Source organism: Peromyscus leucopus, chromosome 5 (genome assembly GCF_004664715.2).
Source record: "Peromyscus leucopus breed LL Stock chromosome 5, UCI_PerLeu_2.1, whole genome shotgun sequence".
NCBI classification, from domain to species: domain Eukaryota; kingdom Metazoa; phylum Chordata; class Mammalia; order Rodentia; family Cricetidae; genus Peromyscus; species Peromyscus leucopus.
In genome coordinates, this window is record NC_051067.1 from 122,054,160 (window position 1) to 122,069,119 (window position 14,960).

The 14,960-nt window shown below is 46.1% G+C and overlaps 1 protein-coding gene across 2 annotated transcripts in view; it reads right to left on the reverse strand.

Moving 5' to 3' along the window:
* The window catches only part of Mbtps1 (membrane bound transcription factor peptidase, site 1), a 54,711-nt gene that overhangs the window by 12,171 nt on the left and 27,580 nt on the right, over positions 1-14,960 (reverse strand). For both annotated transcript variants that reach the window (XM_037206299.1, XM_028875729.2), the window contains exons 10-17: positions 14,037-14,188; positions 11,755-11,916; positions 7,772-7,916; positions 4,690-4,878; positions 3,684-3,856; positions 2,279-2,394; positions 1,437-1,593; positions 575-699 (exon numbers count right to left, since the gene is read on the reverse strand). In XM_037206299.1, the coding sequence (XP_037062194.1) occupies positions 575-699; positions 1,437-1,593; positions 2,279-2,394; positions 3,684-3,856; positions 4,690-4,878; positions 7,772-7,916; positions 11,755-11,916; positions 14,037-14,188 (1,219 nt within the window). The remainder of the gene's footprint in view (positions 1-574; positions 700-1,436; positions 1,594-2,278; positions 2,395-3,683; positions 3,857-4,689; positions 4,879-7,771; positions 7,917-11,754; positions 11,917-14,036; positions 14,189-14,960) is intronic.

A 14,960-nucleotide genomic window follows, 5' to 3' on the forward strand; every position in this document is an offset into this window, starting at 1 on the left:
CACTATCATTTATTTTTAAAGGTTTTTTTTTTTTTTAAACCTGAAGAGACAAATAGCTATTGCCTGTCCACTTCAACTAGAAGTAATCACTTCAAACTTCAAGTAAAAAATGCTGGTGACATAGTTTCTAAACAGATTTTTAAGAAACATACAAATAAACTTTTTTTTTTTTTTTGCTTGTTAGAAACAGGGTTTTGTTATATATCCTAGAGTGACTTCAAACACCTGTCTCAGGCTCTTGGCTCCCAAGTGCTAGGATTTACAGGCATACCACCATGCCCAGTTTATGTGGCAGTGAGGATGGAACCCAGGACTTTGTGTAAGCCAGGTAAGCACTCTATCAACTGAGCAACATGCCCAGATCTGATGGGGACTGAACCTAGATCCTTGCACATGCAAGACAAGTGACCACTGACCTACGGTCCCAGCCCTAAATGTGCTTTTTGAAGACATTGACTATGTCTTTCCACACTACAGCTCATTTATGAGTGCCATCTCTCCTTCAAAAGCATGTAGCTCAAACCCTCACCCTTCTGCCAACTGCATGCCTCTACACACAGACACAAAGCCTTACTGTCATGGTTTGCCAGGGCAAACTCCCCTTCATAAAGGCCGTCACTGAACCCCATGTTCCACACAGATAGCAGCTCATTCAGAGCTGGGATGTTGGCTCCTCCAGTATCTGGCATCCACCACTGCCTGTAAAAGTAGCAGCGGGCACAGAGAAGGCAAGAATTAAAATCCTCCCATACACTTCCTCTTTCCTTGACAAAACATGGTGTCTTCTGTCACAATCCAGTCCACACATGCATAAAAGTGTCAACTGAAACAAGCTGTTTGGTTTGAGAAATATATAAAACCTACTGCTCCAGCAAATGTATAGAACACATTCAAGCTTTCTTTCATGAAATTAAAATCAGAACTTCTCTGGCATGCAACCCAGACAGGCCTAGTCTAGACTTAGCCAGAACCAGAGAAGGAGAAGTGAGAAAGGAGGATAGACATGCCAAGGAAAATCCGTAACACACACACACACACACACACACACACACACACACACACACACACACACACACACAGCATTTATAGCATTCTAGCCCTCGGCAGCTGACTACACGGTTCTGAGGAATTCTTCCGTGGGTGCATGTCCATTTTCTTATGTTCAGTCTGAAGGGTGCAGGACAGAACAGCCCGAAACAGAGACCAAAGCACAGGTATCCGGGCTCAGCAAGCAAAGACAATGACCCCCTAACTAGCACTGAGTCCGGAAACCTCCGTCTCTCCACAAGGAGCTTTCTGACACACAGACAAGAGCTTTCTCCACCCACACCCGCTACCTAGAAAGGCCACCCCAAGCTAACACAGTTGCCCAAGAGCTTGCTGGGGACTCTAACCCCAAAGCCATCCTGCTCTGCAAATGCCAACTGCAACAGTACCTCGTGTTCTCGTCGTAAAACTTCACTTTCCTCATGACTGACGTATTGTACCAGTCACTGAAGACGACAAGGGAAAGGCCATTGTCCACGTCCCTCCTCAGCTTGGCGATCTCCTCAGGGAAGTACTCTTCTTCACTGTCCACCATAAGCAAAGTGCCTGATGGAAGAAGCACTGCAGTTTGAGAACTGTCCCGCCAGAGCGGCAGAAGACAATTCAGAAGTGACACCTGTCACTGGTGTCCTCCCTACGAGTCTGGTTGGTGCCACCCTGCCCCACTCCAGAGGGAGGTCAGACACACAGCCGGGGCCAGCAAGCCACGAGGACCGGCTAACTGCACTCTTGGTTTTCATCTGTGCTCAATGTAAAGATTTTTCATTACTTTAGGAAAGAGTAATGTACAGTGATAGCATTAATTAAAAAAAAAAAAAGACTGAGCCAGTGAGGTGTTTCACTTCCACCAAACCTGAGTTCAATCCCCATGATCCATAAAAAGGAGAAAACAGATTCCTCCAAGCTGTCCTCTGAGCGCGCGCGCGCGCACACACACACACACACACACACACACACACACACACAATAAATGTAGTAAAAATAGTTAAAAAAAATAGTTTAAAAAAAGGCTACAAATCTCTGTTCACAACCAGTTTCGTACTCAGCTGAGAATTCCAATTATCACTACCTAGTGATCATGAACATCATGGAAAGCCTCGTTCTCCACCTCCACTTGGTCACAGAGACTATCCTGGGCTCCCTTTATCAGCCCACCAGTGAACGTTGTGGCAACACTCAGCACATATATGTATGATGTGGGCTGAAAGACCTGGCCAGCAAGGCTGCTCACCATACTGTGTGGCATCAAAGCATGTAAATGGGGCACCGAGCACCTCCACGAAGTAGCCCATGCTGCGCAGATGCTGGTACATGTCCCTGAAGTTGGTGTGGACATGGTCGCCATTCCTGAAAAGCAACAACCACAGCGGTCAGATGATTCCTCTCCACTGGTTACCACAGGAGGCCAGAGCTGATCCCAGGAGCCAGCCTTTCCAGGATTTCATCCTTTGGGTTAGACAAGCTAAAGTGGTAACAAGAGAGTGCATGGCATGTGCAGATGATAAAATGATGCCGAGACAAGGCTTCAGATGTCCTGAGCAGTACATTAGAGGTACACACTAACTAGTTAGTAGCCACCTGATGGGACAATCCCCACAGGGACACACAGACTGGTGCACTCTGGCAGGTTAAGCACATGATTCCCTATCACCTTGGCTTGCTTTCCTTTCCAAACATGCTCAATTTCCCTGCACAGCTAGATTAACTGTTTAAATGCTGGCAGACAAACCCAGAGCCCATCTCCTCAGCCATGCCCACTTGACAGGTTCCTGTGCAGTCCCTGATGTCAGTTTCCCCTATTCCTATCACTTGTCTGGTTTGGACCCACCACCCTCCCTTTTAGGAAAATTTTACTTTAAAAGGCGAATCTGGAGCTAGAGATAGCTCAGTGGTTAAACTGGCTGTTTTTTACAGAGGTTCAATTTCCAGCACCCACATGGCAATGTACAACCACTTCCAGGGAATCTGATGTCCTTTTCTGACCTCTGCATGTAAGAGGCATGTAAGTGGTGCACAGACTTACATATAGATAAAACATCCACACATATAAAAAAAAAAAAAAAAAAAAAAAAAGACAAATCCAACCCTGTAAGAATTTTGGTCAGGCAGGGTGTGGTGGCACACACCTTTAATCCCGGCACTCAGGAGGCAGAGGCAGGCCTTTGAGTTCGAGGCCACCCTGGTCTACAAATTTCAGGACAGCCAGGACTACACATAGAAACCTGTCCCACACTTTCAAATGGAGCCGACAGGCAGTAGATGGACAGGCTGAAGCAAGCTGTGGAGGGCCTTCTTTCAGGTGATCATGGTGGCTGACGTAAGCCAGATGGAATGCAGAGAAGCAGTAAGAACAGAACCAAGACTTGTCCAGAGGACAGGGACAACACCCAGGCCTCAGCCAGTCAATGGAAGGCCACACACGGGAGGACAGGAGGACAGAGCCTGACAGTGGGACTGACCAGACTTGCCAGTTGACTCAGTGGTGGACTGGGAAATAAGACAACAGAGCATGACGTCAGTTTCTGCTACTCAAGTGTGGTTTAGAGAAGTGGTTGTCTTCACAACACAGCCCCAAGAGTGATATGAGCAAGGACACAGCCCTAGGGTGACAGGATGCAGGCAAAGCTGCTGCTCACCAGTCTAAAGGATCATTCTTCATCCGCAAGTTGTCCCTGGGGAAGTAGCCTGGAGGGTAGCGGAGGTTGTGATACTGGTCCCAGAGGACTCTCTTGCTCCGAGGAGGGGTGGGAATGATCTTCACCTTAATGGGAAGTTTCACTGTGGAAGTATGCTCAGCACCATTTTTTGACTAAAAAAGAAAATGGATAAAACAGAAACTTGAAATGCACTCTCTTTCTGAAAAACTCTTAGTTCAGGTTTTAAAACATCTTTTTCTTTTTCCTCTTTTGTTTTTGAGATAAGATCTCAAACTCAGGGGGCTGGAGAGATGGCTCATTGGTTAGAGCACTGGTTGCCCTTCCAGAGGACCTGGGATCAATTGCCAACACCCACGTGGCAGCACACAGCTGTATGTAACCTCAGTTTCAGGGGACCCAACACCCTCACAAGGACATACATGCAGGCAAAACACCAATGCTCAAAAAAAAAAGATCTCAAACTCAGGATCTTTCTGCCTCAGCTTCCAGATGTTGGGATTACATACAACAGTACCATACTGTGCTCACAAAGCTTGTTTCTATTTACCAATCTAACCCACACAACTTACATATAAGAATATATGACAATAACCTATGTTCATATGTTACAATTAATTCTGTTCAAACTCAAGAACTGACTTAAATTCAGGCACTTTGTTCCCTAAAAGCCACTAGAGCAACAAGACCAACCCTATATTTGTTTCTTGGGAGGCTAATTTCAGACGCACTAATTTTGAGCTTGAAATTAGGCCCAAGAAGGTCCTGTCTGCTGAGACGACAGCAGAGCAGGAAGCACAGAGTGGGTTAAACAGAGCTGCTCTGGAGGCCTGGGCCATGGTTCAAGGCCTATGAGGCTAAGCCAGTCAACCTCGTGGTCCATTAAATGGAGACCCTCGGCACTGAGCCTGCCCCCCCACATCTCCTTCTCCTGGCAGGAGCTGGTGAAGGGTAAAGAAAAACAAGCTACTTCCTGGTGTACCCTTACTTCCATCTCTGCTGGGGAAGCCACCGTGATCATGATGTGGCCCTGCGCGATGCCTTCCCAGGAAGCTGCCTTCTTGGTCACAGAAATGGAGATGGCCAGGTAGCCTGACCAAGGCCATAACACCGAGGAGTAGGAGAAGGCTACTTCAATGTTGTCTCCATTCTGTGGTAAGTAGGGCCGCCACTCAGGCTGCAGGAAAAAGAAAGCAGGCCAAGGGTGAAGTGAGCTGTGTGGACTGCAAGTGAACTAGCCTGGCTGTTGAGGACTATTTCAGTGCACTGGAGTGGAGTCTTGGACACAGACATGATGTCAGCAGTCCACAACACCACTGCTGTGGATGTTCTACCAGGTTATCAACTCCACCATTCTTTAGGAAACGGGGTGCACTTGTCAAGAGTTCTCCAAGAACATGCATCAGATGAAGAGAAGTAACACAAGCACAGACCCTCAGACTTGTCCTCAGAGAGTCACACGACTTAAGTGTCACAGAGGTCAACTGTCACCAACCAAATCCTGCAGCTAGTGAGGGGCCCCTGGAGGAAGGGCTGTGCACTGGCTGTAGTTACTGCCCTGCTGTGTAACATGCACACCCCACCACGGGCCAGAGGAGAGAGGAGAGGCAGGCAAGAAGAGAGCACCTAGAAACCATACAGACCTAAGTCACTGACTCCCTCACAAGCCACAAAGCTTACAGAGCCAGGGCAGCTGCCAAAGTGACTCAGCATAGCTAAAAAAATAAATAAATAAAGTTCTGGAAAAGAAGCTCCTGTAGGACACACCACCACAAATCCCAGTTAATAGCTACTCTTGGAGCTACTGGTTGGCAACTGAGAAAAAAAAATTTAACTTCCATCCATCTCTTATGCAACAAACACTAACTGATGAAGAAACTGAATGTTTAATCATATAAACAAGAATTAGTGTAAACATAAAACTGACTTTATCATACCCCTGTAGGGGGTTATAATTTTTCAAACAACAGAAAATAATCACAAAATATGAAAGTTCAACTATATCAAAGTACAAACCTTTTATAGAGGAAGTGAGGGTTAATAAAACAACCACAGTAAGTCATATCAGAGAACAAGAAAACCGGGAGTGGCATAGCAGGGGGACACTATAAAAACCATAGCAACAGCCAGGCGGGGATGGCACACACCGTTAATCCCAGCACTGGGAGGCAGAGCCAGGCGGATCTCTGTGAGTTCAAGGCCAGCCTGGGCTACAGAGCAAGATCCAGGACAGGCTCCAAAACTACACAGAGAAACCCTGTCTCGAAAACAACAACAACAACAAACCCATAGCAACAGCTATCTTTCCAAGATACAGACACTGCAAGAGCAGCAGGGAAACAAACCTCCAACTCCAGTAAACACTAGGAAGGAAACACAAAGGGAACTGGCACCGAGGGACGATAGATAATTAGTAAACACATGCAGAGGTACCCAACCCATAGAGTTGTTTTACAGTCTTCACTAACCAGAGCACCTACCGCTAAAAAACTCCCCCTCCCCACCACACACAAACACACTTAAGAAATAAAACTGGCAACATCCACACACTGGAGTGGCAACATCCATACTCTGGAGTATCACTCAGCCATAAAAAGGAATAATCACTGAAAGATGCATGAGGAACCTTGAGAAGATTTCAATGAGAAAAGCCAGTCATAGCAGAACACGAACACACACACACACACACACACACACACACACACACACACCACGAGTCCTATAGTATGGACTGTTCAGAGCAGACAAACCAAGAGATGAAAAGCAGACTGAGCCAGGTATGGTAGCGCATGCCTTCAATCCTAGCATTGGGAATTAGAGGCAGGTGGATCTCTGGGAGTTTGAGGCCAGCCTGGTCTATAGCAATTCTAGGGCAGCGAGGGTTACACACAGAGACAAATACAAAATGTATCTCAAATACAAAAAGAAAAAAGAAAAAGGGCAGATTTATGGCCACAGGGACGTGGGGTGGGGGGGTGAGGGGAAATGGACAACGACCACGAGGACAGAGTAAATGCTGATGGGTGTAGTGTTTTTAGGGGTGACAGAAATGTTCTTGAATGCAATGTTGACATAGTCATGTGACTACTAACAACACACTGACAACTGAAAAGAGCCTCATGAAATATAAAACTGAGAAAGCTGTATCATCCAGTGCAGGCATGGTACAGGCAGCCATCAACAGCAGCAGCAGCAGCAGCAGTCTGGTGGACACAGCTCTCTTGCAGAGATTTGGTGTCTGCACCAACAACTGCAGTACGTCCACACCCTGACTCAAGAGTCTCATCTACGGACCACACACCAGAAATAACTCAGAAAAGAAAACTCTGTGTGTAATAGCAAAATATTTACACAGAAAAGCCACACAACTGTTCAAGCAAGAGCACACAGGGACCAAATGATAACCCAACACCCCATCATGCTGACACACACTGACAAAACACTGGTGTATTTTCACATGCTTACAGTGGAAAAACTAAAATCAATTTTTGCCCACCACACAACAACAAACGTGACATCCTGTTGCAATAAGATCTGGTAAAGAATATGTTTTAAACAACAGCTGGGTAGTGGAGGTGGAAGTCAGTTTTCTATGCTTTCTCCTCTATCCCTTATCACTGAGTGATATAAAGGCCTAAACATGAGGGCCTGTTCATGTTCACTAAGGAACAAAGTCATTTTCATCAGTCAGTGGCTATGAAAACTAAAATGTGCTCTGCCATTCAGGAGTCAAAGCCAGAGAATAAATTGAGGCCCTGACTTTCCTGTATAGGAGCAGGTATGACTTTCTGTATGAGAAAGAGCTGCCCACCAACTCTCTGAAGCGTAAGCAGGGGAAAGCAGCACCCCCTCCCCCTTTTCTGAGACAGGGTCTCACTCCGTAGCACTGACTGTCCTAGAACTTGCTATGTAGACCAGGCTGTCCTCGAACTTAGAGATTCGCCTTCCTCTGCCTCTCAAGTGCTGGGACTAAAGGTGTGCAACACCACACCCAGCTCAGCCCTTTCTTAATTTCAGGAGGGATAACTAAGGTATACAAGTCTGGGCCATGTCACACAGAGGAGTTTCACCTTATCCACAATTCTTCCTGTGACTCCCATGCCATTGAGGATGGTGACATTAACGATTGTTGGCATTCCTCCATAGTAGATGGGCTGGGAGCAGTAGGGCCACATGTAGGGACACTCAGTCAGGTCGATGTAGCTAGGACTCAAGCTGAAACAACGAACAGAGTGTTAGTGTAGACCACATCAGAAAGCAACGAGAAGCAGGCAGCAAGCTGGGCACAGGCAGCACAGTGGAGCTGCATACTGCAGGGCTGCCCTGGCTGGCACTAGGGTGTGCCCATCGTGCAGCTCCCTGACTGCTGGAGTAAACAGCGCAGATCCATAGGAAGCACCTCCCGCCTTCTGTAGCCAGGGGCTCTGTCAGCTGCTATGGCAGCAAACCATGGACTGAAGTTGCAAGAGGCTTTCTTGGGCAGAAACCCACCCACGTACCTATGCAGCCTGCTGCTTGGTCAAAAAGCCAGCTCTGTGGAACCCTGCTTGGGGGCTGGGCAGGAGGGGGAAGGTGGGAAGCCCAAGTCTGGATTCCTCCAGATTCCCTGCTCACCAGCTGCCTTCCTCACTTACAGCAGGTCCCTCTGTATACTTGCTCTGCTGTACCAGACACCCTCAGCTGAGACCCATAAAACCTTCCAGTAAAATGCTGAGCCTGGAGAGGTTGCGGCCTGGCTGAGATGGTGCAGAAGTGCTGACACAATGATGCTGCACTTCCTTTCACTCCTAGTGTCTGAAATGCATCTGTGTCAGGTTAACACTATTCCTAGCAAGCACTGGTGTCAGAGATCTGTGCAGATGTGAAGACACACAGGAAGCGGATACGGCAAACAGACAGTGGGCATATAGCTCTGTACCCTTGTTTCATCTATCTCATGATGGCACACTCACCTTGAACATATGTGGCAAACTGAATTACTGCGTAAAATCCTAACATTATCTTTGTGTACATGTTTTCATGTTTAAGCACGTATGGACACCAGAGGTCAATCTCAGGTGGTGTTCCTCAGGATAGACGGATGTTCAACTTGTTCTGTAGGGTATGGTGTCTCACCAGAACATTAGTCTCATAGATTCAGCTAGACTGGCTGACCAGCAAGCTCCAGGGATCTGCCTGATTACGTGAGTGGGCCACTGCAATTATCTTTTATATATGTATTCTGGGGATTGAATTAATGATCTCATGCTTGAATAGCAAGTAGTTTACAGATTGGGCCATATCCCTAGCTTCCCAAACAACATCTTTAGGGATATTCTGCCATCTATGGAGAACTATAACCAACATGTGTTACATTTAGCCATTCTAATAGATACCACCTAGTCTCACTCCTAGTGGCTGGTTGTACGATTATCTGAGTCAGTAAAAGTACTTATTTTAACTGCTCCATGAACAGTTTAAACCAATTAGCATGATTCAACTAAGAATTCCTAAGCAAGCACAATTCAATACCCCACAAAGAAAACAGCACACCAAGCAGCACTGTCCAAGCAGTGGTAGTTTCAGGAACGAAAGACTGATTTGATGTCAGGAAGTCTAAACTACAGGCTCTTATTGATGCTGAACAGTCTACAAAACTCTAAGCATGGTCTTGGTGTGAAACAATAGAAAAAACCAGCAACTAGAAAATCCTACCATGACAACACCTACACCGAGTCCCAAAAGCAGCACTGAATATAGTGGCGAAACACTGAGGAGCCACGTGGGGATGCCACTGCTCCCAGCCAAAGCTATCAGCACTTCGCTGGAGACATTACCCGGTCCAAGTGGACAGAACAGTCAACAAAGGCTTTACATTTTTTAAAAAGTTTTAATTATGCATTATGTGTGTGAGACTATGTGTGGGTATGTGCGCTAAGTGCAGGTGCCTGCAGAAGCTAGAGGCATCAGATCCCTCTGGAGCTGGAGTTACTAGCAATTGTCAGACACCCACTATGGATGCTAGGAACCCTGCTCAGGTCTTCCGTAAGAATAGTACATATTCTTAAACACCGAGCCACGTCTCTAGCACCAAAAAAGGCTTAAGAGTTGGTAAGAAAGACAGAACTACCTCTGTTTCCAATTACATGATATATTAGTATATCTGGAAAACTAGAGAATCAACAAGCAAACTGAATCAAGACATAATTCACAAGACAGAAGGATATTAAATTATAAGAATTATATCAACCAGCTAGCTGTAAATAAAGAGAAATGCCTGGCAATAGTGACAATAAAAACATTAAACACACCAGGCGTTGGTGGCGCACGCCTTTAATCCCAGCACTTGGGAGGCAGAGCCAGGCGGATCTCTGTGAGTTCGAGGCCAGCCTGGGCTACCAAGTGAGTTCCAGGAAAGGCGCAAAGCTACACAGAGAAACCCTGTCTCGAAAAACCAAAAAAAAAAAACATTAAAAACTTAAACTTACCAAGCAACATGTGAGACCTATAGGAGGAGTGTGTAAAGCCTCTTGGGAGACACAAAAACCTTGAATAAATGGCACAGCCATTATGAGCAAATACTGGGACGAGATGTCTCAACAGTTGGAGCATTGGCTGTTCTTTCAGACAGCCAAGTATGATTCCCAGCACCAACATGGCAACTAACAAAGGTCTGTAACTCCTGTTCCAGGGGACCCAACACCTTCTTCTGGACCCCACAGGAACCACACACAAGTGGTGGACAGACATACATGCAGGCAACACACCCATCCACATAAAATAAAAAAAAGAATGGTTTTGCAAAGGACCCAAGTTTGGCTCTCAGCACCCATGTGAGACAGCTCACAACTGTCTAATAACTCCAGCTGCAGGGGATTGCATGTCCCCTTCTGGCCTCTGTGGGAATTGCACTCACATGTACAGCACCTCCACTCTCCACAAACACAACTAAAAACATATTAATACAAACCATCCCTCTTCAGCTGATTTAAACTTGTAACCCAATAAAAATGCTAACAAGCTCTCTTATGGAAAGCCAAGTTACTATGAAAAGCCACACAAAGAAAAAATCTCGAAGAAGAGCCAAGAAGATGAACAATGGGAACCAGCCCTCCTGCACATTAAAACACAAATAGAAGCCCTCAACAGAACAGAGAGGCAGTGGCATATGGACAGAGCAGTGAACTGGCACTCAGAGCCCAGAGACAGGTCCAAATCTATATAAAGGTCAAATGAAGGACAGAGAACAAAAGTATTCCAGGGGGTCCTGGACCAAAAAGGCCTGTGTGGGACCCAGTATACAATGTTGTCTAGGTGGCACTGCAGACTGGGCAGCTGAGCTGGTACCATTAAGATGCCAACATTAGGAGAAGCTGGGAGAAGAACTTCTGGGTTCTCAGTACTATTTGTGAAACTCTGATATAAATCTAAAATCATCTCAAAATAAAAGGTGAAAAAAAAAGTTTTGGTGAAAAACAGCCTCAGACCAATCATGAGAAAACAGAAGATAAACCCACTGGAGACAATCTGTAATGTAAGCAACCAGCTCTTTGCTCCGAGAGTCAAAGCAGAAATGACAAAACACAAACAGACTGCAGGGGCCAGAGGCCAGGCTAACAAATGACCATGTAGGGCCCGGAACCCCAACAGGACAAAGAACACAAGGGTAAGCACCGAGTCGGAGTGGCTACAGAGACCTTATCTACAGAGCCAGTGTCACACATGACTTCAAATAGTTGTGTCAGGTCAGCTAAGCTGTTACCTTTCTCTCGTCAGAGAAGCTGAGCGAACAGGACAGACAATTTTATTTCTTGCAAATTTTCTGCAAACCTAGGTTGTTTCAAAATTAAAGAAATGGAAACCATTCTTTTTGTCACATTCATTAAGGTAATATAGTGTCACTGTGTCAAGAGAAGCCAGGTTTTTGTGCAGGCAGCACCTGGTAGAAGCAGCTCACATCCTTACAACTGAGTGTGGGGGCCATCACTCCCAATGTCAGGCTACTCTTACATGCAGAGGGGGCCCGAGGGCCCAGTATAGGCAAGCCCTACTGAGGATGCCAGCACATACCCACCTCGCCTGTGGTTTATAGCTGCTGAGGATCTGATAGGCTCGCAGCAGATCCAGCTTGCCATGGCCTTGCTCAAACATGTTGACACCAGGAAGCCTCCGGGCTGATGCAATCAGGGCTTGTTTCACACTGGCAGGATTTACCAGCTCCCGCTTCTGCACTGTGCTGAGGAATGAGAAGCAGTATTTGCTCACTTTTCTCTTAGTGCAGAATGAAAACCAAACTGCCTCCAATCTGCAAAAGGGCCAGCATATAGCCTGCAATTTGTTCTCTATCCAGCAGGACTTCTGGTCCAGTGGAGCCAGGAGATGAGAATTCCATGAACTCCACAGGTCCCTGTGTCAGGCCTGACCACTCAGTAAATCTCCACACAACTTTTCTCAGCAGTAAATTTGTAGGCTCATGCCTATTTATACAAAATGAATGAATAATAGTTTCCTGATAATCTGAATAAATCGGTCACACAGGTTACAGAAGGCAAAACCATCAAAGAGGTGCAGGGTCCCCAGAGAGGGACACCAGCTGGCTGGATGGGAGATGGAAAGAAACACAAGTGGATATTGGAGAGAGACCCAACGAGAGGTGGGCAGGAGTGCACGGTGAGGGAGGACCATTGCCTCCAGTGCCAGTCCTTGTCTTTGGTTTGGGATTTGGAGGCCTGAGGCCACTGTGAACATGCCATCATTAGACCGCACCTCAACACACTAACATGTAGCCTTGTTTGGCCAGCTTGGCTCACTATAACTGAAATGTTCATGTTTTCTTATCTATGTATCACATACAAATAAGTTTTAGTGACTAGATTGTGGGGTGGTTGGCAGGCAAAAATGGAAAACTTACTTTCCACTTAGATCCCTAAATATTAACACAGATGGAAGTTGATCTGAGAGCCAAGCAAGTTTTTCAATGGGTAGCTAGACAGTAAGAGACAGCGGGACTAGCTCTTCCTGAGGAATGAGAGTACTACTAGAAATTACAGCTCAGTAGACTCCACCTCCTCACTGAGCAGCATCTACCACACCACAGGCTCCTGTACCCACAATTGCTGGACTACCACAATGGCATCTGATGTGGAGAGGTGAGGTGAAGGCTCCCTCAACGCTGAAACTGCTTGTGTTGAGAGCTGCTACTGGGAACAGTAAATACAGCCTCCTCACCTTCCCACTCACTTGGCAGAGACAGATGGGCTCTACAGAGAATTAGGAAGCCCGGCTTCCTGCTAACAATTATGTGACAGGCAAAAGCAGACCAGTATTTTCTGCTTCTAGAATCCACAGTACTAGAAACAAGAGCCCGCACAGATCCCTTCACTCAGCACATAGAAAAGTGAGAGTGAGTCAGTCAAGGGCAAGGCTGCCTCCCTCTTTTGCTGTTTCACAGGGGAGGGAAGCCCTGTTTCCAGGAAGCACATACTTATTTCTGGGCTTTCAAAGACCTGCTCTGACTTATAAGGGAAGATCAGGCAAGAGACAGACTGCTCCCATCAACATTATTAATAACACAAACCAACTTGCAATTTGCTTCATTATAAAATGGGCACAAAATACAAATTTCAAATATGTAGAGGTTTGCGTTATTACAATATGGTACCTCAACCAAGACCTCAACTAGAGAAGGAGAAAGCCTGGTGTCAGGGATGCAGGCACTTCAAAGACACAACTGGGAAGAAGGGCGACGGCCCCTCTGGGCACGGCCAGGCAGGCGTGCTTTAATTCTGGTCTACCACGTTTCAGAAGCTGCTTCTAGTTTCGTCACCTGCAGGAGGAAGGGCCGAGGACTAAGCTCCACTCCAACTACAGATGAGATTCAACACGACAGAATGCGTGGCACAGACACCCGTCAGTCATCAAGGAAAGTAGCTGGCTGTCAGGACCTAAGTGGCTTCACAGCTCCTTAGCTAAGAGCATGGAAACAAAACGTGAGGTGACGGCTGTTAACTTGTTTCAGCAGAAACCAGTTATTCTCTGCGTCCCATGACAAAATGGTATATTGTTAAATTTGCACAGAACTTATTTAACAAGAAAAAAAAGGTCTTGCTAAGGAAATGGGGGTTCAGCAAGGAAACTTGCACACTTTGTGTTCTTGCCCGACACACACATATTGCAAGAACAAAGCCCAGCCCATCACACCAACACATCTCCATCAAGAGCCTTGGAGAGCAACAGATCCGTGCCCTGCAGGGCTTTCTGGTTTTCTCCAGCTTCCAGCTAGCACACAGAGGGGATCCTGCCTCCTGTGGGAGATGAGGGAGCAGAGGAAGCAAAGGTCAGCTGCGTGATACTCACCTTACTAACAAGGTGACAGCCCCAGCAACCACTGGAGAAGCGACACTGGTCCCCGAGAGTGCCCGGCAGCCCCCTTTCACACCGGAACCCCGCACTCCGGCACCATAGGTGACAATGTCAGGTTTCACACGACCATAGCCTCCTGGTAGTTCCTACAAACAAGGGTAGCTTGGTTTCTTATCACATCTATAGCCCTTAGCCATGGAAGGTTATGTGTGACTAAAACCAGATAGATTTAAACAGTTGTCCGAGAAGATACTGGTTTGAGTCTGAAATACACTGTGAACTGAAAACAAGCTTTAGTGGTAACACAGAAAATAAAACTGCTTTAGTATGTTCTGTAATACTAAATAAAATTAGCCAGGTGGCAATGGCGCACACCTTTAATCCCAGCACTCGGGAGGCAGAGGTAGTTGGATCTCTCTGAGTTCAAGGCCAGCCTGGTCTAAGAGGTTCATGAAAGCCAGATCACAGAGAAACCCTGTCTTGAAAAACAAAAAACAAACAAAGAAGTATAATACTAAAATAACAAAGCAAGAAAAAAAAGTAATTTTGCTGATATTTTAATAACTGCTCAGATCAGAAAGCAGTCACTGACTTGTCACTGAGAGAACCAACAGCCTGCTCTACCTTTTGATAATCTAAGTAATACATCAGAAAAATATTTACAAGTGTCTTCATAAAGAAAACCAGCATGTGGTTATGATTTGCTGTTTCAAAGGGTAAGGCATCACTGAAGACAGGCATGCCTTTAGACATCACAGTCTTCAGATCCCTAAAATGTGGGCCTGTATGAAAAACACAAAAGGATTTTAAACTAACTTTCTCCCCCACACCCTTTTCTCTGTATTTCTAGACATGGATTTGCTGGGTAGCTCAGACTAGACTTGACTTATTTGTAATCTCTTATTCTAGTCTCCTTAG